The 25,272-nt window shown below is 31.9% G+C and overlaps 4 protein-coding genes across 7 annotated transcripts; 1 reads left to right on the top strand and 3 right to left on the bottom strand.

The window, feature by feature from the left end:
- Positions 1-3,269: 3,269 nt before the first annotated feature.
- Positions 3,270-9,571, top strand: LOC133290283 (phosphatidylinositol/phosphatidylcholine transfer protein SFH9). Its single transcript, XM_061488358.1, has 11 exons — positions 3,270-3,575; positions 3,678-3,706; positions 4,359-4,442; positions 4,558-4,611; positions 4,847-4,924; positions 6,622-6,675; positions 6,798-6,857; positions 6,962-7,057; positions 7,448-7,549; positions 7,669-7,749; positions 8,999-9,571. The coding sequence occupies exons 1-11, from the start codon at positions 3,521-3,523 to the stop codon at positions 9,284-9,286; spliced, it is 981 nt and encodes a 326-aa protein (XP_061344342.1). The 5' UTR covers positions 3,270-3,520; the 3' UTR covers positions 9,287-9,571.
- Positions 9,572-10,941: 1,370 nt separating this feature from the next.
- On the bottom strand, positions 10,942-13,054 carry LOC133290258 (WEB family protein At1g12150-like). Its single transcript, XM_061488325.1, has 2 exons — positions 12,881-13,054; positions 10,942-12,516 (listed from the first exon to the last, which is right to left on the bottom strand). Exons 1-2 carry the CDS (start codon positions 13,052-13,054, stop codon positions 10,942-10,944), a joined length of 1,749 nt encoding a protein of 582 aa, XP_061344309.1.
- A 2,338-nt stretch (positions 13,055-15,392) lies between these two features.
- LOC133290311 (DNA oxidative demethylase ALKBH2) lies at positions 15,393-17,239 on the bottom strand. The gene is made up of 4 exons (XM_061488393.1): positions 16,999-17,239; positions 16,663-16,779; positions 16,331-16,520; positions 15,393-15,765 (listed from the first exon to the last, which is right to left on the bottom strand). Exons 1-4 carry the CDS (start codon positions 17,206-17,208, stop codon positions 15,575-15,577), a joined length of 708 nt encoding a protein of 235 aa, XP_061344377.1. The 5' UTR covers positions 17,209-17,239; the 3' UTR covers positions 15,393-15,574.
- Positions 17,240-19,692: 2,453 nt separating this feature from the next.
- On the bottom strand, positions 19,693-23,460 carry LOC133290293 (protein C2-DOMAIN ABA-RELATED 11). Of its 4 annotated transcripts, none has more exons than XM_061488372.1 (4): positions 23,347-23,460; positions 22,405-22,522; positions 22,197-22,292; positions 19,693-20,389 (listed from the first exon to the last, which is right to left on the bottom strand). In XM_061488372.1, the coding sequence occupies exons 2-4, from the start codon at positions 22,513-22,515 to the stop codon at positions 20,096-20,098; spliced, it is 501 nt and encodes a 166-aa protein (XP_061344356.1). In that variant the 5' UTR covers positions 22,516-22,522; positions 23,347-23,460; the 3' UTR covers positions 19,693-20,095. The 4 variants fall into 4 exon arrangements, with proteins under 4 accessions (XP_061344356.1, XP_061344354.1, XP_061344352.1 ...); XM_061488370.1 differs by having other exon boundaries at positions 22,405-22,525; positions 23,347-23,456; XM_061488368.1 differs by lacking the exon at positions 23,347-23,460 and adding an exon at positions 23,195-23,334 and having other exon boundaries at positions 22,405-22,525.
- Between the last annotated feature and the right edge of the window lie 1,812 nt (positions 23,461-25,272).

Below are 25,272 nucleotides of genomic sequence, written 5' to 3'. Positions count from 1 at the left end.
ACGCGATCAACGCTTCGACACGCATCTAATACTTTTTTTAGATATAAATTTTATTTATTTTATTTTATTAATTAAACATGAAAAATAATTTATAAATCCTTTTTTTCTGATATGGAATTGGACATGAACAATTAATTGGGTACAAAAAATATTTTTATTTTATATTTGTATTATAAAATTTAAATATTTGATTGATTATATAAATTGTTATATGTATTAAATATAAATTATATTATATATATTAAAAATATTATTTAATATCAAAATATATTCTACCATATTAAAATATGATATTTGTTAGAATTAATATAACGACATATTAGATCATATCATATTCTGTGTCCTATATCAATGTGGGTACAAGATAGTTGCTAACCATTCACTCCTCCGAAATACCAAATTTTTTTTTTTTGGAAAACTAAATACCTATAATATTGTTACCCTACACGAGATCCAGATTTAAATTGAGACACTAATTATCCACACATGACGCAAATGAAGTTAGGTGGAACAGAAGACAAGTGGAAACGTGATTTGTAATTTTGTACCATCTATTGTACTGACGCGCACTGTAAGCAAATATATAATTTTTGAAAAAAATATTTCTCCCGTAAGAGATAAAATTATCTTCAGTGAATTCAAAATAATTTCATTTTGAGTTATAAGATTAAAAAATTATAATAGTAAAGACTTATATAACCCTGTAATATATTATAATTATAAAAATATCTTGATTTTCGCCTAAAATAATATCATTTTAAACTCACCGAAAATAACTTTATATCTGATAACTGAAGAAATTCTTTACCTGTAATTTATTACTGCTGTCAATTTTTGAGGTTCGGGTTGGGACCCACCATGTGATGATAATAAGATATAAACAATGAAAAAAAAATTCTATTATTTATTTATTTTTTATATTTATTTTATCAATCATTTTATTCTACAAAATCTATTATTAGATTAGAATTTTTTTTTTTAAGATTATGATATAACGTGTTGGAGATTAATAAGTAATATAGATATAAAAAAAAATAGATAAAATAATCTATTCCATAACAGTATAAGAAAGACAAACCACTTGTTTGTTGAAATTCTACTGTTATTATTGTTTGGTTCAAGAAAATTATTCCTTATTTTTTTATAATTATTTCCTAACTAACATATAGCAACTTATAATTTAAAAAATGAAGATTAGGACATTACAATAACATTAGCCATTTAGCCGCTTGGCCTTGCCAATCATTCCAACATAAGGATATTATAAATATAACATTTAAATCCCTTAGAAGTTATAAGGGATTTAATTAATTTATATGAAGTTATAGATTCGAATGTTATTATTATATTAAAAAACTCCATATTTAAATTTGAATTTAAAAGAAAAACAAAAGAGAGACAATTTAAAATTCCCACCAACAGAGCATCCATTTACATACAAAATGAAGATATTAGGCGAATTTCATGATTTGGGAATTGGGATCCAAGCATATTCCCAAAAGAAAGCATAAAGGTAAATCAAACGTTTCAAAATAGATCTACGAGAGAGAGAGAGTGGGACCCCCTTGATGTCGAACTGTCCAGCCGTATTCGCTCAGCAGCCACCACTGTCATAAAATTGAAAAAAAAAATGTTTATCTTTTTAAATGACACAATTTATATCTTTTCACTCTTATATAGAATTGAAATTTACACTTTTATTTTTTCTTGTCAACTCTCTCTCATTCTTTATCTATTTCTTTCTCTCTCTTAAAACGACACAATTTTACATCTTTTAAAATGATACACATTTTTCTCTAAAATTAATACATTTTAATTTTGGGTTTTATAATTCTCATTCTACATGGGAATTGAAATATTCCTACATATTCTTCGATTTTCGTACTGACATAGGTTCTACACATAACTTTTTCTAACATATAGGTCTCATATATTTTTTATCTCTATAACAAAAGATTTCAATTCTCATGTAACTTGAAAATTATAAAATCCTTTAATTTTACCAACAAAATGGTAAATATTTATACAAAAAAAAAAAACAAAATGGCAAAAAAATACTAAAAGAAAATGTTTTGCCTTTTTGAAAAGTGCTTGATACCTCCGATTCCAAGCTTATGTGAAAAGAGGAACGTTTGCCCATTTTTACTAAAAATTTACTAACTAGAAATATTAATAATGATTTTCATAGTTATTTAGGAAAACTTTCTTTTAATTTATATTTGTTTATATTTTATTTAAATTTTAAATACCGGTACAATTGACTGAATACAATAATAATATCAAAATTAAAAAGGAAAAACTTTATAAATACCCATAACGTTTTTTTTGAATAAAATAATCCATAATTTTTTTTAATAAATAATATCCTTAACATTTAAAACACTCACAACCCTTTGTAACTTTAAATAATACCAATAAATTTTATGACATTGTAACTATTTTACTATTCAGTTAATTTTATCACAAGAGTTTAAATTCAACTAGAACTTCCACTCCATCTAAAAAAATAAAAATAAAAAAATTTATATCAAAATAACAAAGTAGGATAAGCAAAATTTTAACATTCAAAGCAACATATTTAGCAAGAAATGAAACCCCAAAAGAGATTGATAATAGAATGAAAAACATAGAGGAAAAAAAATATAGACATGCCTAGTGATAAAAAAAAAAACATTGAAATATAGACCAAGAAACGAAGCCAAAAAAAAAAAAAAAATCCTAATTTAACAATGAATATCAATAAGGTGGCTGTAGCATGATAATCTTCTTCACTCTTCATGTGTGAACGAAATTTTTAGATGGAAGTCAAACTATACTGCTTCATGTTTTTAGATAATTAAATTTAAAGGCTAAAAATAATCATAATATAACAAAATAATCATAATATTTGAAATTAGCGGGAAGATACATACAAGTACTTTTAATTCTAAAAAGTTATTAGAAACATTTATAAAAAAATTGAATAAAAAATTATCTTTATTCCAAACTAATTGATATAAAAGAAAAGTTCACCGATGGTGTCTGGTGATTTGTTTAAAAATTATTTATGTTTCTGTGATTTTTTTGTATTACATATGTCTCTATATTTTAAAAAAAATAAAAAATTACAACGACATATATGATAAAAAACATATTCTTTTACAAATCACGTTAGCATATATGATAGAAAAAAAAACAGCATAAGTGATTTTGAAAAAAAAAAATACGTGCTATTAAAACACACATATGGAGACATAAATATGGAAATGCTTAGTTGAATCTCTCTCTCTCTCTCTCTCTAAGTCACCCTTTATATGAGGTGGAAGTGGAATGAGTTGATTCATTGAATATTTGGTATCTGTCTCTAAAAGTCAATATTATAATATGCATCCTCCATTTTTATGAAGCTTCTGGTTTGCTGCAGTGTAAAAGTAACAACAGTAACACAGTGAGTGAAGGAAGGAAGGAAAGGCAAAAACTCCATACAGTGAGTGAGTGAGTGAAGCTAAAGCTACAAACAAAAATTCAATTCTGGGGTTAAATGGGGGTTGTTTCACAGGATGCCCTCAACCATCTCAAAGCTCTCATGGATCAAGGTCTTCCCTTTATCATTTTCTCTATCTCTTTCTCATCTTCCTTTTTATTTATTTTTTTCTGGCTTTCTCACTTTTTTTTTTCTTTCTTTCCAATGATGCTAGTTGAGGAGCCATTGCAGAGAACGTTTCAGGTGACCATTTTCATAACTCTTTCCTATCTGATCTTAACATTCCAAATTCTTCAACTATGAGTCTTTTTTTTTTTTTTCTTCCATTTTTTGCTACTTGGGAGTTTGCTTGTTTTCAAATCTGCTGATGCTGATCTCTGTTTTCTGTATGAGCTGTGTGTGGTTCTGATGTACATGTCGTGTTTTAATGGACTTTGTTTACTGTTATGGCCTTTGGAACCCTGAAATTCAAGTGATTGCTGTGTCTAAATGTTTCATTAATGTTGTTGACTAATTGGTTCTTCTACATGCCTACACTTGTGTTTGGTACATTTCACGCGTAGTGATGATTCAGCAAAAAAGAGAGGGTTGGTGGTGGTAAATGAGATCTCAATTAATGTTGCACTTCTATGTATATCTTCAACTCTCTTGGTTAACTTGTTTGAAGTAGACAGTCATTTCTTATGTTTTACACCGCATATTATTTATTTAAGTTTACTGACAAACATAATTGGTCATAAGTTCTTTCTGTTTATGGACACCTGCAAATTTAATCAATTGCTCGCAATTATCTAATTATTCGAATGGGGTTTGATGAATTCTGGGAATCTCTTAGTGTTTTCACTAGAAAAACACTCTTATCTCCCCCTTGGAATTTAATTGCTGTTATTTGCAGAATGTTCATCAAGGATATGTCACTGAAACCTTAATGCGGTTTCTAAAAGCAAGGGAATGGAATGCTTCCAAGGCCCATAAAATGGTAAGATATGTATAGTGGAAGTGTTGTTTTGTTGAATGCTTTGCAATATATTCTTCATTTTTGGAAATTGACCATCATATCTGATTTATTTGTAAATGGCTGTTTTACGTTTCAGTTAGTTGATTGTTTAAACTGGAGAGTAAAAAATGAGATTGACAACATATTATCCGTAAGTCTATATTCTGCTGATCCTTGTATATTATTTTTGAGACATTTCTTTTGGCAATTCATATTTTTTCAATTAGGTGCTTGTCTGAGATTGAGAGATTGTCCTTATTGTGGTCCTTTTTATTAGATTATATTGCATCCCCTATATATATTTATTGGCACAACCACTTGTTTATCTATTGTAAATTACAATGTGACTTCTTACTTGTTAAGCCTGGATGTTGTTTCATTTTCAGAAACCAATTTACTCTCCTGATTTATACAGAGCAGTGCGTGATTCACAACTCATAGGATTGTCAGGGTACTCAAGAGAGGTGCTCTTCTAACATAATCTTTTCTCAGTCCATTCTGTTGTAGTTGTGCTTGAAAGTATTTGCTTGTCAAAATATGCAAATTATGTGATGGGAACCCGGTATTTTATTATATAGAAATAGGGATCAACCGAAAGATCAAAATCACTCAAAAAAAGAAAAAGAAAGATAGAACACTGATGAACTTTGAGGGTTTGCAAACCTCCCAGCCTAAAGGCCCCAAAACTCACTCAATGGCTGGATGATCATCTCTCCTACCTTTCCCTCCCTTTTATCTTTACTTATAACCGTTTTCCCTTCCTTCCCACCATCCTTACCACGTAGGCAAGATTGTTATAACCCAAATTCCTTTTCTGCCCCCTTTGTTATAATTTTCACATGGTAGGATCTCATTCCTAAGAGGGATCCCTCTTTTTTTATTTCTTTTTATTTTGTTTTTAATTTTATGAAGGTAAAGGTTCCGATGAAGTACGAAAAAACCTCTTAAAAACAAAATAAAAAAAGAAAAGGAATTTTTAATTGCACTAGAAATAATTTTTTTTGAATTTAGTATGGATAAAATATTTAAAAGGGGGCAAACTGGAGCAGTGGTAAAATTGTTCGTTCATGACTGAAAGGTCATGGGTTTGAATCCTGGAAACAGTCTCTTTGCGGTTATGCAAGGGTAAGGCTGCGCACAGGGATTACCTCCACCCCACACTCACTAGTCGGGTTTAACGGGGAGTGGTTTTGGTATGGATAAAATATTTGATAGTGTAGGTATTGGTATTCGTGATATTGATCTAATTTATACCATTGAGTATACCAACGAAAGATTTATTATCTCTATTAAATCCCGAATTCTTTATTGAAAATAAAAGAGAGATTAAACATAGAGATTATGGAAGTAAACATTCTTGCATTTATTGCTACTCAACTGTTCATTCTAGTTCCTACTTCTGTTTACTTATAATTTACGTGAAAAAGGGTAAGTCCAAGTGAGTAATTTTACTTAAGTATGACCTTTTAATTCTTATCAATGCAATGATTGAACAAAAATAACTCCCCATGAAATCTCGACTTGTGAGGAATGAATGATTAGAAAAAGGAAAAGGATTTCAATGTTGGGCCTTAGTATTAAATGAAATTATCCGACCAGAATCACAGAATTCTATGAAATCCGGATAGTATAGTAGAATGAAATCAAATTGATTTCTTTCTATCATACTATCTATTTGTTACTGTAGTCTATAAATGTTTACTTTATAAAAATAGAGGCTTAATATGGAGCAATCTAGGTATTCTATACAGATAAATTGGGATAAACATATAGACCAATTGCAAAGATCAAATGACTCAAAAACATGAAAAAGAAAGATAGAACACTGCAGAACTTCGAGGGTCTTCAAACCTCCATGTCCATAGGCCCCAAAACTTACTCAATGGCTGGATGATCCTCTCCCATACATTTCCCTCCCTTTTATCTTTGCTTCTAACCATTTTCCCTTCCTTCCAACTTTCCTTGTCATGTAGGCAAGATTGTTTCATTCCAAATTCCTTTTCTGCCCGTTAGTCATAATTCCCACGTGGTATAGCATAGGATTGCCTAACATTATGTTGTATCTGCATGCACACTTTTATCGTCATTGATCAAAATTATATTACTTTCTTGTTATATTTCCTCTTTTTAATTTCAATGCTTTCTCTGCCATCCTTTCCAGGGTCTGCCTGTCTTTGCAGTTGGTGTTGGGCTTAGCACATTTGACAAAGCGTCTGTAAGTTTAATTTATTAGAAAAAGGAAAAGGAACAGTACTTTGTTTGGAGCACTATCTATTGCTTTTTCTTAAAGCCTTGAGTTCTTATATCTTCTAACATTATCTTGTGTTGTGTGTGCAGATCCATACTTATATGCAGTCTCACATTCAAATTAATGAATATCGTGATCGTGTAATCTTGGTGGGTATTAGTCTTTGGAGTGTACTAAGATCCTTTAATTGCTTGATTGACCTGTTAGTTTAGCTTCTGTCCTTTTGTTTATTTTGACCCACATATGCCTGTAGCCTTCTGCTTCAAAGAAGTATGGGCGGTCTATTACCACATGTGTAAAGGTTTTGGATATGACTGGTCTGAAGCTCTCAGCCCTGAATCAGATTAAGGTACCTTTTAGTTGATATAGCTACTAGGTCCAGCAAGGCTAGCATACCTGTGATTACTTGTGCAATGAATGTATTCATAATGCATTTTGATGTTTAGACAATATGTATGCTGCTTTACTTTTGATTTGTAAGTAGTATAGCCATTTGGAGTTGGTATAATGAATAAGTGTGTGTGTAGGATTCACTATTAACATATCATGATCAGTAAACTATATAGCATGTCTGAAAGTAGTAGACATACTCAAAATTACACCTCCCAGATTGAGTTTAGATCAAACTGTTACAGTTGCTACTTCACAAACAAATACATAAGTTGAAAACCTTTTTCAATTTTTTTCCTTTGTTTTGAACATTTCCTAAATCACTGAGTTGTCTTTCATGCTGATGCAGTTGTTAACAATAATATCATCCATTGATGATCTGAACTACCCTGAGAGGACAAATACTTACTACATTGTAAATGCCCCATACATATTTTCAGCTTGTTGGAAGGTAACAAGATATTATTCCTTATGACTTGGTTTCCTGTATGATATTTCGACTTAATATATTGGTTTAAGTTGTGTACCTATTGAAACCTCAGAATAATGTTAAACATTTGGCATTAGCAGGTAGTGAAGCCACTTTTACAAGAGAGGACAAGAAGAAAAGTGCAAGTCTTACCAGGTTGTGGGCGAGATGAGCTGTTGAAGGTAATGTAATTTTATTTTTATTTTCAATTCATTGACAAGGGCTACTGGAGTACATACTCCGAACAGCAGAAATCATATATGACAGATTTTTTGTTTTTCCACACGGCATGATATCAAGTTATCAACTATTTGGAGCTCCTAGTAATGTCATAGTAGCATAGAGAAGTGCAAAGACAGAGAGGACAAGTTTTCCTTTTAAATGTGACAAGAAAGAATAAAAATCAAACAGAAAAAAACATTAGAAAGCAAAAGCCAGGCAATACATGAAATTTTTTGTCATAGATATGCTGAGTTGGCAATTTTTTTCCCAGATAAGAGTGACATGCGCTTATCCTTGAAAATCTTTCTTGCATTTCTTTTAACCACATGCATGCACTGTGCATTGCCATGAAGCCTTGCCCTCATGCTTCAAAAGGCTTTGAAAATAGTTGTCTTCAAATGTTTCATTTTTCCAAAACAAATCAAACATTCACTTCAAACACCAAATATTCTACACTGCATAAATCTAGAACATCGTAAAAAAAATTGGTCACTTGTTTCAGAACTAGAGAAGTACATTACACAAATATAGGGAGAGTGCTTTATGAGCTTTTGTAGATCTGTAGCATTGAATTTCCTGTTCTCCATCCATTCAATGCTGGTTGGATGTATTCGTGCAAAAAAATAATAACATAAACAATTCAATAGAAAAGAAAATTATTAATCAATAACTGAAGCCCATTACAAGGGAGAAATGGGAATAACTTGGGCTTGAGGGCTTTGGTAATTTGTGGTGGATTTATAGAACTTTGGATGAGATAAACCCATATATATGCATTACACCTTTTCTTAGAGAAGTACGATTGATATTAGTATTAGCGGTCTTGTTTCAAATGTTGATATTCTTTCTAATTTATGTTTAAAACATCCGTAATGTTTTTGCCATCAGCTCTAGAAAAGGAAAATGAAGCTCTTCCCTAATTAGGTTTTTAGAAAGAAAAAAACTTCATCAACTCCACTTATGTGCAATTTGTTTTTCTCTGCCATATTTATGTTGGCATTTTTTTCTATAAAATGTAGCAATTGTACAGTTCATTCTTCTGGAAGTGCATGTATTGTTTCTGAAAATTTCTCCACTTTTTATTCAGTTCCTATTAATAAACAAGAGGAGTAGTTCCCTTTCTTATTGTAAAGAAAAAAATGATGGGTGAATATATGGTAATCTGTTGTCTGCTTTTATTGAATTTAACAAATAAACTTTGGCTTGTAGATCATGGATTATGCATCTCTGCCACATTTCTGTAGAAAAGAAGGCTCTGGATCATCCAAACATTTAGTGAGTGGAAGTGAAAATTGCTATTCCTTGGATCATCCCTTCCATCAAGAACTCTACAATTACATTAAGGAGAAATCCAGAGTCCTTGAAGCTGTTGAACCCATCAAGCAGGGATCTTTCCATGTAGATTTTCCTGAACCTCGTGCTGATGAAGCAGACATTGCCAAGACTATTGAGTCAGAGCTACACAAGTTAGAGATCAGCAATGGGAATGATGATTAAAGATGTCTTGGCCTTATGGTCTTTGCAAGTCCTCTTAACCATGTGAACCAAACTAGTGTAGTACATTCATCTCCGAACTACTGTCAGGATTCAGCAGAATTAGTTAGCGTTGTTTATGTATTAAGCTTGATAAATTTAGAGAGTAGTCAGAATAAAGCAGATCCCAGCTTTGCATTGTCAAAAATGCAAGGGAGAAATGTCAAATATAATATTTTATGTGGGTTTCTTCTATGTTTAATCTATTGCATTTTTATCTTCATACTGTGACTTATCAATTCAAATATAAAATAGTCTATGTTCGAAGTATTTTGACTTGGAAATAAGGAGTCCAAATACCGCTCAATTTGGGATTAGTTCTATATTGTGTGGTCTTTTTTTCCACTCAAGTTGTGGGGATAACTGGGGGAAATTGATTCACCTCAAAAGACTGATTAGGGTTATAGAGGGAAAAAAAAAGAAAAAACTAATTTAAGTATTTCAATGGCTAAGAGACAAGCACATAATTCCAATCATGTTTAGGAGAAGTAGCCCATAAATAGGCATGCCGTACATGGGATAGGCTGCTCACGCCACTTCACTCCACCAATAAGATTAAGTGTCGTCATACTAGGGTGATATAAGCAGGTCTCACAAGTACTATATAATGAAGTCTAGAAGTGCACATATGATCATCTTATCCATCTTAATTTAAGCTCATTAATCACTTCAGCATTGGAGTGTTTTGTAGGTACTTCCTCCCATTTGTCTCAGCTAAACAAAGTTATCTTGTACTAGCACAACCATCTCGCAACAGTATCCCGCAACAGGTAACAACATCCATCCTAGAGCAAATCCATTCAGATTACTATAGAATTAGGCTCAATTCAATTGTGTGTAATCCGGACCAAGTTCTCTTGGATTGATTAATTAGATTAGTAAACACTAGTATTAGAGATTGGTTGAGTAAAGAATGAGAGATCAATTTCATCTTCACTCATAGGGAGAACAATGAATGTTTACATTCTAGGAAGTTTGAGTAGATTTTTTTTTTAGGCCCCCGTTATTAAAAAGAAAAGAAAACAAAATAAAAGTTTTCATGAAATTGAACATTAATTTAACAATTATTTTATGATTTTTTAAAGTGTCTTAAAATTGATGTATAACTTATTTTTAAATAAATGAAAATATTTATTCAATCACAAACTTTTTATAGTATGATTTTATAATGTACCCACGCAAATGGGAATCATATATACACAAATTTTATTGCACAACCATTATATACGTGGTAACTTACATCATACATGTATAATAAGCAATAAGCAGAAGCTTACAAATACACATGCTTTATTTCCTGTACTTCAAGCATCTTCACCTTACTATGATTGCATACAATGAAACCTAAACAACAGCTACATCTAAATGTTTTCCATGAAATGTGGAAAAACTTGAAACTTCTATGTCTGCCTCGAACTCAAGAAACCAGGATGTTCACAATGAGCATTCACATTTCATAATATTTCCTGGAAGATGGAAACATTGACTTGCAGTGCAAGGAGCCTCCCAAGAGAAATGCCAAAAAGCCAATGCTGAATGCTACAACCAAGATGGTTTCTTTTAGTTCCTTTTGATAACCCCATCTAGATATCTAAGACTGAAAAGATAGATTTCACTTTCTAGATGCGCAGGGAGATTGGTCTTGAATAATTATCTGAGTAATCCAAATCAGTTTTTTGTTCTTCTTGACGCCACCTTCTTAGTTCACCCTCAACTGCTAGTTTTGCAGAATCTGCCATCTCTGCATTCCTCAGTGCCATATCTGTTGCAGCCTTTATTTCTTCAATTGCTTTCAGATTAGCTTCCACTTTTCTGTCTACTTCATTTCTTCTTGTGTTTATTGCTTCCACTTGAACCATGGCAGCTGTTTCTGTTCTATCAATCAAATCTTCAGATTCCTTTATTTTTCCACTCAGATCCGCAAACTCATCAACTGTTAATATGATCTTACCATTGGAATCTGAATCTGAGACTGTACCTTGTGTGTCAGACATCATCTTCATCTCCTCAATGGCTCTTTGTTCTTCTGCTTTTGCTTCTTCAGCCTGTTTCTGTAGAAGCTCTAGTTTCTTCTCTAATTCTTCAGCCACAGCTTTGGATTTTTCAGCTTCTTGCTTCAGCTCTTGAGATTTTATTCTCATTTCTTCTTCTTCTCTTCTTGCATTTTCTGTCTCAAATAACAGCTGCTTAATTTTCAAATCTGTTTCATCACTGAGTTCAGATTCTACAGAACCTGCATTAGGTCCTGTTCCTTCCAAGCTACTTTGTAGTTCACCAGCTAGGTTAGCAGCAAGAGATTCTAATGCCTGTTCCTTCTCCTTCAGCTCCTCTTGCTCTTTCTTCACTTGTTCTAATTCTGTCCTAAGAGAAGCCACTAGGTTTCTCAAGGAGTTTTCTTCTGCAGCAACTTCCTGCAGTGTCGTTGTGGCTTCTTTAATCTCCAAAGTTATTTGTCTCACAGAATCCATCTCAGAAGCATGAGCCTCTTTCATCTGCTCTCTAAGAACTTGAATTTCTCCATTTGTTTCAGCAAGTTTGGCCTCTAGACTTTGGATTGGTTCAGGATCATACTCATTCTTTAAAGCTATCAATTTGGCTTGTGCTTCTTCCTTAGCAGTTTTGTAAAAACTTAGTTGAGATTCTCTTTCTCCCACGACCTTTGTCTGTTCTTCTTGGGCTTGTGCAGAGGCAAGCTTCAATTGTTCAGTTGATGCTTTCATGGTTGCTATTTCCTTTGAGAGTTCATTGACCTTTTCCGAGTTCAATTTCGCCGAACGCTGAGCTTCTCCTGCTGCCTGGAATGCAGCCAATTTTGCCTCCAAAGCTGCATCAAAATCCTGCCTGATTTTGTTGAGTTCTTGCTTGGAAGCATCTAGTTCAGTTACAGTTGCTGTGTACTCCTTTCTTGCATGCTCTAGTTCTTGTTTCCAAGCTTCATATCCTATAGCTTTTTGGGATAGAGCCTTTTCAAGTTCTTTGGCCTGATTCTTCACAACTTCAGCTGCTTCCATTGCTGATTGCTTAGACTCTCTCACATTGGTGAGCTTCTTTGTCAATTCCTGAAGTGTCACATTGGCCTTATTAAGCTCAGTAAGAGCTTTATTTTTTGTATTCTCAGCACTTTCCAGCAGTTTCTTTATCTTGTTTAATTCTCTCTGGGCCAAGAGAAGCTGAGTCTCCTTTTCCAGTACATTCTGCAAATTACACAAAGTTGCTATTTCAGAAACATAATTTTACAATAAATGACAATATCAATAATGAAAAATGATACAAGTATTATGAAATCCCAAAATCATGCAAATAAAGCACTTGTGCAAAATTGAAAATCTCCTTAAGACATAGGACTAGTGTATTAATTTTAAGTGTCTAATTAACTAGCATTCAGGATTTTTATTATTATTATTATTTGAATATCTTCACTGATTCATCGATTACTCGAATAATCCGATCGAGCCGAGTACCGCATGTCGGCAAAGCTCCTAGGGTCATGCCTTTGGCATCAAGCATTCAAGCTCAATCTAGAAATTTTTTTGAAGGAAAGTTATATTTGATGTTTACCTCTGAGGATCTTCTCTTGATTGAAAGTCTTTCCCTGGGGACAGCTACTACACCAAATAAACTAACAGCAGCTTTGACAGATTGAAATGGTGCTCTTGTGTCAATCTCTCCAACCTCTCCCCTTGGACTTGGAGAACCCATATCTTTTGGCTGATCTCTGTTTCTGAAGCTCATTATATTCTTTTTTTCTTACTTACAAATCGTATCTACAAGATAAATAGTGAAAATGAGTCTTGTTATATGAAACTACAGAACAAAATATTTTATTCTTCCAAACTTTACCTACTTTGTTATATAATATAATTGCACCATTTAATATGCTTACCTTAATGTTTGATGTTACAAGAAAGGACCCTATGGAATGCAATATCCTTACGTGAATGAAACAAATATGAAGCCTGAAGAGTCCTTCTTTCACTTGATAAGGTAGAACCCAGATAATGAATTTGCAAAGCAAAGGTATTGGAAATCAAACGAACCGAGATGAAAACATGGATTCCTTTTAAGTCCAACTTTTATTTACCTTTCCTAGAGACCTTTGAAAACAAGGAACATCCTAAAATATGGTTGGTTATATTTGTTTGGATGTAGAATTAGCTATATGCCTATTTTAGTTCAAGGGGTAGAGAGGTTTGTGGTAGTTCTGATAGTTATATACCAATCATGCATGGTTGTCAAATACAAAAAAATAACCCTTTCCTATCTGTAATTCACAAAGAATTGGGCATACACGGAAAAGAAGGAACAAGCCATGCCATTAGGAGAAGGGTTTTATATATACTGAAATATAGTCTCTTCTAATATCATGTCATACAATTAATTCTCTTGAAAAATGGGTGAAGGAATATAAATAAGATCAAGATCATTTTACACATATATAAGTTACACTTTTAATTTTGGTTGATTCTATTCATATCTAACGACTCTGGTTTATTAGACATATGATATACAAGCAATCAATAATAAAATTTGATATAAATATTTCTTTTTACACATACTTCATATAAATAATTTTATTATATCTTTTGATAAATACTACATTCTCAATTTAGTTTGATTCTAACAACAACTCATTTAATGCAATAACCATCAAAGAGGTTGAAGAGGTTTTTGTCTAACATGTATCATTTAGGCACAACTGATAAGAAAGAGAGCTATTTAAAGCACTAAGTTGAGATTGTGTTTTCGGAGTTCCAATACGATGTGCTTTCCAGAAGGAATGCGTCACCCTGTCGTTGTTTATGGTTAAGAAGTATGTATTAAGAAAGTTGTAGTTTAGATTGTTAAAACGTTTTAATAAAGCACATGCAGGTGTTAATTCGATAATAACCCTTTAGGCCTTTACAAAAAAGTGATGAAACTATATCAACTTTTTCCGAATAATCTATACGAGTCCAATTTATAAGGAGTGAGAATAAAATCTCTGTAGATATCATTACACTCTTTCATAAAGGATCAAAGCCAAACTAACAATAATTTTTTCTAAATATTTTTAGCAGTAATATCGATAAATTGTACATATTTATAAGAACAAAAATAAACGTTTAAATAGAAAGAGTGATATTTATTATTCAAGCTTTGTCTTTTCTCACTCTCTTTTTTCCCCCTTCACCAATCATTCAAAAGAAAAATTGAATAATATATGAAAACTTTCATTACAAATTAATGCCTATATTCGGTAATTTTTCAAGATTGAAAAAAACTCAATTTTATGCAAAATATTTACTTGATAGGCCAAATTGTTAAATTATTGTTGTGAAAGTATGTACTATATTTATCCAGAAAGAATTATTTATTAGGTAAAAAAAAGTGCAAAATATTCTTACATGGGCACATTATTGGATTTTTTTATTATAGACCCGGCCCACAACTTTTTAGGTGCACCTTTTTCCAAAACAGAAAAAATTTCTTCCACTTAAATCCCTCTCTTCTTCACAAATTTTTCCTCCGTCTATTTTGTTTTCCATTTTAGGACAGGGACTTTGAAGTCCCCGTCCATATAAAATGAGCTCCACATTATTGCACATACACAGTACGCACAAGCTTTTGAAGCATGCCCACCCCCACACTAGTCCTTCATAGTTGCAGCAACTTTCTGAGTCTGAGTCCTATAGCTGTTATCCAAAGTATTGCTGAATCTTCTAAATTTCTAATACGTCATTGCTTATTGAGAATCTGAGATCTTGACTATTTACAAGAAGTAGCACCTTAGGAGCTTAATAATACTATCTTTGTCCTTTAATAACCAATATCCCTACCCTACCAAAACCATTCCCTCTTATTGGAACGTTCAGAGTCACACGTTTAAAGTTCAGCGCAAATATTGTAAAAGAAAACACTGAAAGTATTACATAGAATAGAAGAGTGTTTTTTTTTCAGAGAATCATATAGAAAAATGTTAACGTTTAAGTTCACTGTAATCAACGACTGGCAACTATATGCGCATCACATGAAACGATATGGAAATTCATAATTCCATCCAGAAGGTTGCAATAGCAGTAACTTTGGCACCTTAAAAAAGAGCTTGAAATATAAATTCAGAAGATACAAATATTGTCATCAAGTTAAGGTAAAATCCTACAAAATTATAATCTTCATATCAACTTGCCACAAAAACCAGACATTCCTTTTAGAATTCCAGAAGCAGATTTACAACAAAAACGCTTGAGCATATTCCAAGAACTGGCCAGCCAATTAAAACACCCACCTAAACGTTAGATTAATGCGTTTAGTGTCTGCTTTTGCACGCTTGGGCACAGAATGAATCCAATCTCGTTGCGTATAGCCTCTCATCACCAAAAGGGATCCATGCCTTAGTCTAAAAGTATGCTGATCACCATGGCTACTCTTCTTTATTCGCTTGCTCGCAGGTTCATCACTTCCATCTGAAGATCCACACCAAATGATAATATATATTCATGAGCAACCATATAAAGGTTGATTTATCATTTCTCTGCAATCCTTACAGAATGCAGAACAGGAAAACACACACACATACACCTCAATGCTATAGATGTGTGTCAATTTAATGCATATTTCTTTCAAAAAGTAGACACTAGAACTTCCTAACACAGATTACACTTAAACAGTTGACAGATTGAAGAAAAATATATAGGGAAAAGTTCACCAATGCCCCTGTGGTTTGCTTCAGAATCATTTATGTCCTTGTGGTTTTTTTCCTATCACATATGTCTCTGTGCTTTGTAAAAAATAATAAACCACAGGGGTATATGTGATAAAAAACATACCCTTTTACAAACCACAGGGGCACATGTGATAAGAAAAAAATCTCAGAGACATAAATGATTCTGAAGCAAACCGGGGCATTGGTGAAGCAAACCAGAGGGGCATTGGTGAACTTTTCCCAAAAATATATATATATAAAGCATAAAATTGAATTGCATGATTGAAGAAGTGCAGTGATAACTCCAGTAACATAAGAAATCATACCACAAGATTTTTTGCATGGCTTCTTCTTCAAAATGAAGTCACGTTCACATCCAAAAGATAGAGAAGCAATTTGAGGCGTTGGTCCATAAAGCTTCTCATCATCAGCATGCCAACCAACATAGTCATCACCACCTTTATACCTATTTAAGAGTAAGCTATTAAAACTATTCCCAGGGAGAGCTTTCTGAACCTTCAAAAGTAAATAGAAACAAATATTAAGTCAAATTAACAAACATAGGCCAAAAACCCACTAGTCAAAAATATTATTATTATTATTATAATTATTAGCAGAGTTATTGAGGAACAATGTTGATTAAAAAAATCATTCTTACAGCATCCAACATGTCTTTGAGCAGTGGATAATCATCCCAAGAATATGCATGTGGCTGATATCCACTGTAACTTAACTTGGTCAATCCTGGAGTTGCAACATAACATGTGTCTCGAGGCTGCAAAGAATCACATTACAAACTACAACACTTCACAAGGTTGAACTGATAATTTGCTACAATTATTACAAAAAAAAAAAAAAAAAAAAAAGAGGGATAAATTTTACAAATTGAATTAATAGTTAAAATAAGCTTTATTTCTTATTTCAAAAGGGGGGAATCAAAAAAAGATGAGATTTTTGAGGAATCCCACATTTTATCTTTGAGATATTAACTAACCTGAATGAAAGATTTTCCGTAGACGCGAATAGTGGGTCTGGTCCATGGGATGTTTGTGTCGAGATAATTGAACCATGTCCATGACTGATCAAAGGGTATTAACCTTTGAATGTATACGACGTCGCTTCCATTTCCGAGATCCACCGTCTCCCTCTTCGCCTTGTCGTTAGGGTTCTCAACCGGCTCCGCCTTCAGCTTCAACACATTCATCTCCTCATCGACGATGAATGTTCCAAGTCCATAAACTCTTCGAGGGTAAGAGATACAAATGCAAAATTAATTAGCATTTAAAATTTATTATTAATTTCTAATAAATTATAATTGTTACGTTGACGAAAATAAATAGTGATTAAGATGATAAAAGTGATAATTTTTTTTTTTTTATGATAAGTATATCCGTTTCCATGATTTTATAGGATTAATGTTTCTCCTTGGTAACCCCAAATAATCTAATCTTAAAGATATAACATTCCTCTGAGTAAATATTATTTTGGATCTCAATAAAAAATATAGAATCCATTTTAATCTTTTAAAAACAATAGTTAACTTATAGTCTTTTTAAAATTTTAATTCTTTAAAATTGTGGTGCTTTAAAAATTTAAAAAAAATTCATATTAATTTCAAAAAAGTACTAATATAAATATTTTTTCCTAATGAATTAAAATAGTTCCATACTTTTTATCGAGAACCCAAAAAATGATTAAATATTAGAGATTAAAAAGTTAAGGGTATTATATACTAAAACTATATGATACAAAAGGAAAATAAATTACAATTTTTTTTTCTCAAACTTCGAAAATAATATCATTTTAGTTTGCTAGTTAAAAATTTATTTCATGTGGTAGAAAAAATATTTTTTTTCTTATTTTAAATGAAATAATTATATCTTGGTGTTTTTATATTATCTCTTACACAAAAAATTAAAATGAGAGTAAAAAAAAAATTATCGTGAAGAAGAGAAAAAAAAATAAAATACACAGAAGCAAATCATTGAAGTTGTATCATTTAAAATAAGTTACATTTTTGTTATAGATTTTATCGGTTATAATATTAGAGATTCAATTTATGTAAACAAATAAAATAATCCTATCAAATATAGTTTTTTTCCTCTTTTTTGAGATAAATTTAATCATAAACTAAGGTTTATATTTTTTTATTTTATAATGATCTGTCAATTATATCTTGAATTCAAAGAACTTGAACAATTTTGATTATTTTAAAGTAGTTATTTCCCTTCAAAAAAATATTCGAATTATAACCGTTAATTTTAAAAAAAAAGTAGTAAATTTGAATATATTTTTTTAATTAAGAATTATAATCTTGTATTTTTTTAAGTGCGCTTTTCGATTAAGATAACTCAATTTTTTTTTAAAGGGCACCCAGGAATTGGTATATAATATATAACTAGCTCTAATGGCTTTAATTTAAATAAAATTAAACAAAATCTCCTAATTCTACTGAAATTTGTGAAAATATGATGCTACAAGTATTACTTAAAAAACAAAGGAACCGCTATTCTTTGTTCTTTATGAATGCAATAAGGGGTGTTAACGAGTCGAGCCGAGCTTTGGTCTTAACGGGCCGAGCCTGTGTTCAAATGTATCAGACTGGCCTTAGCCTGTTACCTGTTACGAATATAATATCAGCCTGTGGCCTAACTCATTTACAAAAAAATAAAAGTCTGATTTAGCCTGTTAGCCTGTTTTAAAAAAAATAAAACAACTAAAATTTACCCAAACAAAATCTACAATCAACAGTACTGGTAATTTTCTAAATATTCATAAATTTAATGTATATCCAAATAGCATAATAAAAAATAAAATCATTCAAAGAGTCTGTTTAATTAATAAAATGGGATGAAATGAATTGAGAAGAGAGAAAGTGCTATCACAAGTAGTATAAAAAATATAAAAAAAAATATAAAAAAATATATTAGGCAAGCCTGAGAGGCTCTAAGGCCGAGCTTTTGAATTGGAGTCTGAGGTTTTTTTATTAAACGAGCTTTTATACACGTCCAAGCCTGGGTCCAACAATCAGTTTTAGACATGTAAGCTCAGGCCTTCACGAGCCGAGCCAAAGGCCCCTGACTCGTTTAGCACCCCTAAATGCAATAGAAATTTAAACTAACAACAAAAACAATTCCTTCAGCTGTTGGAATTTATTTTATTATTAAACAATTAAGTATTTTTTTTACCGTATCATCAATTTTTTATTTTTGGAATTTGTTATCGACACTAGTTAAAGGAAATAAGAATAAAATGTATTTATTAAAAACACAAAATAATAATTACTTATTTAAGTAATTACGAAGGGTATTTAATGCTCTTTCATCAATGATCTTAAAAATTCATTCCCATTTTTTTTTTGGCCCATCATTTTGAGACTCTCCTCCTCCTTCACAGTTGACAAGTATTTTTGGTAGACTTGAAATCTGATTTCAGAAAAATCCCCCACATATCACCATTTACTATTTGCAAGGCACATAAGATCATTGGAAGCAGTATTATTCATACCTCAACTACACAACCACAATTATAGCTGAGTAAATATAATTGTACAATTTTATATAAAGTATAAAGTATAGACAGCTCCTTTTTAGTTAATGAATAATTTAATAGATCCATCTCTATTCTATTTATGTAAAATAGTAACTAACAATGTAGAAGTAGAACTAGAAGAATAAATTAGCAAGCATCACAACCTCTTTTTCCTTGACTTACCTGAAAATCAATACAATACCACCCAAACCTACGCAATACCCAATGAGTGCTCATAGCTAAAATCAAGGGCTGATTTTCTACTACTTTTTTTGTGATGTAATACAAGGTAACACAAGTACAACACACCATAAAGACCAAAGAAGCCATAAATCACAACTTGTTCATTTGGAAATGCAGCTTCTAGTGGCTCATCACAAACTAGCTGCTAAATTTCATTGGAATATGCATCTATAATTTTTATTTTATTTTATTTTTTAATTTTTGGTTGAAAAATCTATGAAGGGTTTAATCACAAGCAGGACTCTAACTACAAATAAAATGTTACAATTATGATCTTGTTAGAGATCTAGCCCGAGGACACTTGCAATTTCTGCACACTATACTGAGGAAGCAACAGGTGTGATCAACTTGATCGTCAATTCTATCTCCCCAGACTCTACTCCACGAAGCTTTAACCAAACATTCTGCACAACCTCACCATTAACACAATTGATACTGCTTTCACGGACAAGACAGTTTTCACCATCAGGTATCACCTTCCTTATAGTTGTCTCACCAGAGGAGACTCCTAAAATATCTCTCAATCTAGCTGCAGACACTAATGGTTGAAGGTTGAGGAAAGCATTTCCCATCTTGTCATCAGCCTTCAAAAGATCTTTATCAAATACTTCCTATAAAAAAGCAAATCGGTTATACAACATGAATACCAAATAAGTAGTGTCCTGAACTCAGAATTTCAAAAAAATTCATCAGAAAAATGACCAATATATTTCATAACCACAGTAAAATACATGAACTTGAGTATCTTCCAAGCAATAAAGACTAATAAACTAGGAAAAACTGAAGAAAACAAAGAATGATGGGGCATATTAACATTTAATCGTGAAAGAATCTAAAGCAAAAGGAAAAAACTGAAGAAAGAGAAGGGGTCTATATTTAGGTTTAGAGTATCATGTCTCAACCACTCATCCATTCTTATTCTAAAAGAGATAGATGGTCAGTGCCATAAGACCTGAAAGTCAGTACTCAGTTGCACACAGCTTCCAGAGTTCTTAGATGATACGAATGTAACGGTTAGGGAGCCAAGGATATCAACCAGTGAAGGGCCCAACCAATTTTCCTTTCCCCCATTCCTCTTCGGGCCTGACTGTTGGATATCCTTGGCTCCCCAACCTTTACATTCGTACCATTACATGAGTCTATTATATTTCCATAAAGAACTCCTTCCCCTACCTCATCTCTAAGGTGTCAAGAAAAACCACAATGCTACCATTTTTAACATTGGTAGAATTCAGAAATTTAGAATGCATTTGGTTCGTTTGTTTGCTTTTTTCAATTGATATGTTTTCACCAATAATTTTAAAAATGCAATCTTGTGTTCGCTTTGTGTCAGTTGAAATATTCATTTTCACCATTTTCTTTGCATATTCTTGAACAGGAAACGAAGTGCAAATAATGGAAACATATCAACTGAAAATATGAAAAAAAAAAAAAAAAAAGCACCAAAATCAACATTTTAATTTCTGTCCAAATGCACAAAGGGCATATTCTAGCATTTGAGACTCATTTGAATAAACTGAAGTGGACATGGTGCATGTTTGGATTTGATTGTTTGTAAGAGAATAATCATTTTTCTTTTTTGAAAAAGATCTCTCAATAAGGTTATGATTATAAAATAAACTGTTTTTAACACAAAAATAAGTTAATTGAAACACACATATTATATAATCCACAGCTTTGGCACGCATCTCCTGCAGTTGCAAATAAACTGATGAGTGGTAAGAATGAAAAGGCTTCCTGAGGGATTAGTGAATTAAGAATGAAGAAAACATAGAAACAGGACACCCAACAAACTTGGAGCAGCTTGGATTGAATGAATACTGAAAAATAGCAAGGTGAAAATTCACACGATAAAAGTGTTTGTAAAATGAATATTTAAGCACCAGATGAGACAAATTTCTATAACAGGGGCTTTACAAGCACAAAGTTTAGCCAAACATTCAAGTAATAACAGGTAGTTGAGATCTGCTAACACCTAAGGAGTCTGCTGAAGCTACAAAACAGGGTGCTTGAATCAGCAATATATCAATTATTTATGCGGGAATGGTTATCTGAGACTATAAACTGAATGCGACTTGACTCAAAAAGTTGTCAGCTACCCACGGATAGAATATATAAGTTATTAACTTCCACTATGGATTATTAATTTGCTTTTTATTTTAGATCATCTTAAGGTGTTCTCACCCATTCAACTTCCAAACAGAAAGTAGTAGAAAATATTGGAATGTCTGACATATTATGTTGGAATAAATTTTAAATGTCCGTTTTTTAGCAGTTTTGGTTATTTAGTTTCTATTCTGCTTTTCTTCAACTTATTAGGTTCAATTACTTCAGTGCATTCGAGAATCAGGACAAACATAAAAACTTGAACTGCCTGCAAAGTTTGAAATCAGTAGATACCAACATCAGGAAACTAACCAAATTCAGAACTCCCAAGGGTTCAGTCAGAGTGAAATTCAGCTCTTCATTCCAAACAGGATTCAAACAGCTATTAATGACCTTGGTCTTTGCGGTCTGGTACAGTTGAACAAATCATTTAAACATTTTGAGGTTAAAATATGCTAAATAATGTTAATGTCAAGGTAAAAAAAGCTAAAAATGAAATTGAAATATAAATCCCAGTTACCTGATTCCCTAGTTTGAGCACAACATAAGGATCACTGCTCTTGAAATCCCGGATCACCAACCTTTTCCCTTGCACAACTAAGACTTTTAGCAGCCCCAGCTGTTCACTCATTATAGTCCTACTAAGAAGTTAAATTATTAATCAACCAGGGTACAGACCACAACACAAAATATGCAGTTAAGATATTTGGTGTTCAACTCTTCATGCAGATAAAAAACACAACAAAAACAAAGCAACAAGGAGGCCAAGTACGCATGATGTGTGGTTGAAAATATTCCCCCTCTGCAAAGAATCTCAAGTTGTCACTCAAAACCAAAAACAGATGGAAGTTTCATTTTTCTTTTAACCTTTTTTAAAAAAAGAACGATGAAATCCTTTTTTTTTTCTTTTCTTTCTGTTAATAAGATTTATCCAGCAACATTACGGGGAAACCCAATGCAAGAATAATGAAAAATGTAACTTAAACTGGAGAATAGAATAAACCATGTCCATGCATATTCTGCTGGAGAAATACTTGTAAAGAAGGGAGCTTGCAGTTGAAAAGCAAGGAAGTTAAATACTTAAATTAGCAACAACACCCAAAACAAAAGTTGAGATTTTTCAAATAGCTAAAAATTGCTATAATAATAATAATGATGATAACAAAACATTTGGTACCGACAACAGAAACCATAGATTATTCAATCCAATGAGAAATAAGCAAGTGAAGAATGAAGAGGGTATATTCCTAAGTGAATCCACATTAAATAAACAAAAAGAAATAAATCTTAAGTAGGAGTAGGACCCCAACCCCAAGTGAAGAGATGAACTGTGTTTAGCACTTGGCAACATTGATTCAAGTTCAACTAAAAAAATAAGAAATGATAGTATATCCCTTTTCGAAGCTAAAAGCAAGGAAACCAAAGAAACAAACAAACACACAACAAAGCTGGAACAACTCACCACTGGATTTGTGGTGATGTGTTTGTTGTTATTTTTGTTGTTGTTGTTGTTCTGAATCAGTTATGAGCAATCAGCATCAGACTTAAAGGCAATGGAACAACAACCTCGTTTACCGGCAGCAGCAGGTGGCCAAGGTGGAACAACTGTTTATAAAGACAACAGAGGTAAAAGGTAGAACATACACACCTGTCGGTCAAAGGGTATCATTATTAATTATTACAAATGTTGGCCGCAGGATTGACCAGACCTGGTCTTCTTTTTTACACCTTTCAACAAACACTATCCATTCATATATGAACTGTAGCAGTGCGTGTGCGTTTTGTGACTCAGTTCGCTGATGACTCTGACAACGCTTTTTCTTTCTTTCAACAACAACAAAAAAAAACAGTATTCCTTATTTATTTGTTAAAAACCTAAAACACCAAACTGAATCATGTGTAGTGTGTGTTACAAGTTACAACCTTCGAACGCGTGAACCGCTTTTGTTACGGTTCGTCTTTTCTTTTGACACGGTCACACACACTATCGTATTCATAATGTCAATTACGTAGTTCACAATTTACATATCCTTTTGTTTTATTATACGGTGCAGGTTATATTTACAAATTTTTTTTATTTATAAACTCTTACAAACTACACTAAGTATGATTGGTGATACTTTAATGAGTCATACGTAGTGTACTTTGCAAAAAAAAATTTGTAAACGGATCATATCCCTTATTATATTGTTCTCATTTTACTTTTTTGCTTATTCTAATAAAAATTTGAGCAAATATCATTTTTGGTCCTCATCAAATTTTACGATACCCGCTTTAGTCCCTAGCAAATAAAAAGGCTATACGTGATCTCTAAAAAATTCAAAGTGAACCCATTTTAATTCTTTTGAGGGATTAATGTGGATCTTTTTTGAATTTGTGATGGATCACGATTTTAACTAAATAGATCCATTTTGAATTTTTTAGGAACCACGAATAGCCTTTTTATTTGCTAGAGATTAAAACGAATATCGTGAAATTTGCTGAGGACCAAAAAAGATATTTACTCTAAAAATTATAAGCTTCTACGAGAATATATATTTATCTTGTTGCATGATATAATTTTATTTTGTTTATACAAAAAAAAAAGGTTTAAGCTCACTTTTTTTCTTTTACTTTTTTCTCAAACTCTGCAAAAAAAAATTTAATATATATGAGACTCTCACAATATTAAAAAATAATTCTCATATTTTTTTATATTGTAAGTCTATAAGTAGACCGAGTTGGAAGAACTTCTTTGGTTTATTTTAGTTCATTCTAGGGTTCTTTTTATCAGCGGCGGAGCCAGCAAGATTAACGAACCAAGGTCAACAAAATTTAGTTGGTTTCAATGATCAAATTTTATTTCTTCAACTTAGCTATAATTATTTATTCATGTCTAAAACGTGACTAATTTTTTAAAATTAGCTAAGGCCTGAAGCGGCTCCACCACTGTTTTTTATGTCAGTGGCTTTTATTTATTATGTACAGATATTATTAAGCTTTTTGTAAATATTTTAAAGCCCTTAGTTAATACTTTTTAAACTAATTGTTGCGCATTAAATGATAGAAGTATGTTAAAAGATACTTTCAATAACTGTGTTTAAGCTCCCCTTTTTGGTAATATTTTAGCAACTCGTGATAGTTAGTGGGTTCATCATGCTAAAATAATATTTCTAATATAATAATCTCATAAAGAATAAAAAAAAAAGTGTGGGTGGGCATGTGTTGAGACTCGTATGTGTTAGTGCCAGTTTGCCAGTGTGACCAAGTGACTAATTTTGTCGGCACGTAAAATCACACTTTTTCAAAGCTCAAAAGATTCTTACGTTAAAGATGTGTAAAAAATATAGATCATTCATTGGCATAAGATAATTTACTTTGCATAAGTGATACTTAGTAAACGCATTTT

Source organism: Gastrolobium bilobum, unplaced genomic scaffold, assembly GCF_033153095.1.
Source record: "Gastrolobium bilobum isolate Gb01-03AN ecotype WA unplaced genomic scaffold, APGP_CSIRO_Gbil_v1 utg1595, whole genome shotgun sequence".
NCBI classification, from domain to species: Eukaryota; Viridiplantae; Streptophyta; class Magnoliopsida; order Fabales; family Fabaceae; genus Gastrolobium; species Gastrolobium bilobum.
Note: the sequence above shows the minus strand (reverse complement) of the source record. Positions and strands in the feature narration are given on the sequence as shown.

Excerpts from the sequence above, each read along its gene's own strand:
- LOC133290283 (XM_061488358.1), top strand. The coding sequence starts at position 3,521 with ATGGGGGTTGTTTCACAGGATGCCCTCAACCATCTCAAAGCTCTCATG. Across the intron at positions 4,612-4,846 it reads AGATTGACAACATATTATCC|AAACCAATTTACTCTCCTGA; the intron begins GTAAGTCTATAT and ends TTTCATTTTCAG. Across the intron at positions 6,858-6,961 it reads ATCGTGATCGTGTAATCTTG|CCTTCTGCTTCAAAGAAGTA; the intron begins GTGGGTATTAGT and ends ATATGCCTGTAG.
- LOC133290258 (XM_061488325.1), bottom strand. The coding sequence starts at position 13,054 with ATGAGCTTCAGAAACAGAGATCAGCCAAAAGATATGGGTTCTCCAAGT. Across the intron at positions 12,517-12,880 it reads TCAAGAGAAGATCCTCAGAG|AATGTACTGGAAAAGGAGAC; the intron begins GTAAACATCAAA and ends TGTAATTTGCAG.
- LOC133290311 (XM_061488393.1), bottom strand. The coding sequence starts at position 17,208 with ATGAATGTGTTGAAGCTGAAGGCGGAGCCGGTTGAGAACCCTAACGAC. Across the intron at positions 16,521-16,662 it reads TCAAAGACATGTTGGATGCT|GTTCAGAAAGCTCTCCCTGG; the intron begins GTAAGAATGATT and ends TTACTTTTGAAG. Across the intron at positions 15,766-16,330 it reads GCCATGCAAAAAATCTTGTG|ATGGAAGTGATGAACCTGCG; the intron begins GTATGATTTCTT and ends GTGGATCTTCAG.
- LOC133290293 (XM_061488368.1), bottom strand. The coding sequence starts at position 23,235 with ATGTTGCCAAGTGCTAAACACAGTTCATCTCTTCACTTGGG. Across the intron at positions 22,526-23,194 it reads AGTTCATCTCTTCACTTGGG|TAGGACTATAATGAGTGAAC; the intron begins GTTGGGGTCCTA and ends TTAACTTCTTAG. Across the intron at positions 20,390-22,196 it reads CCTTGGGAGTTCTGAATTTG|GAAGTATTTGATAAAGATCT; the intron begins GTTAGTTTCCTG and ends GCTTTTTTATAG.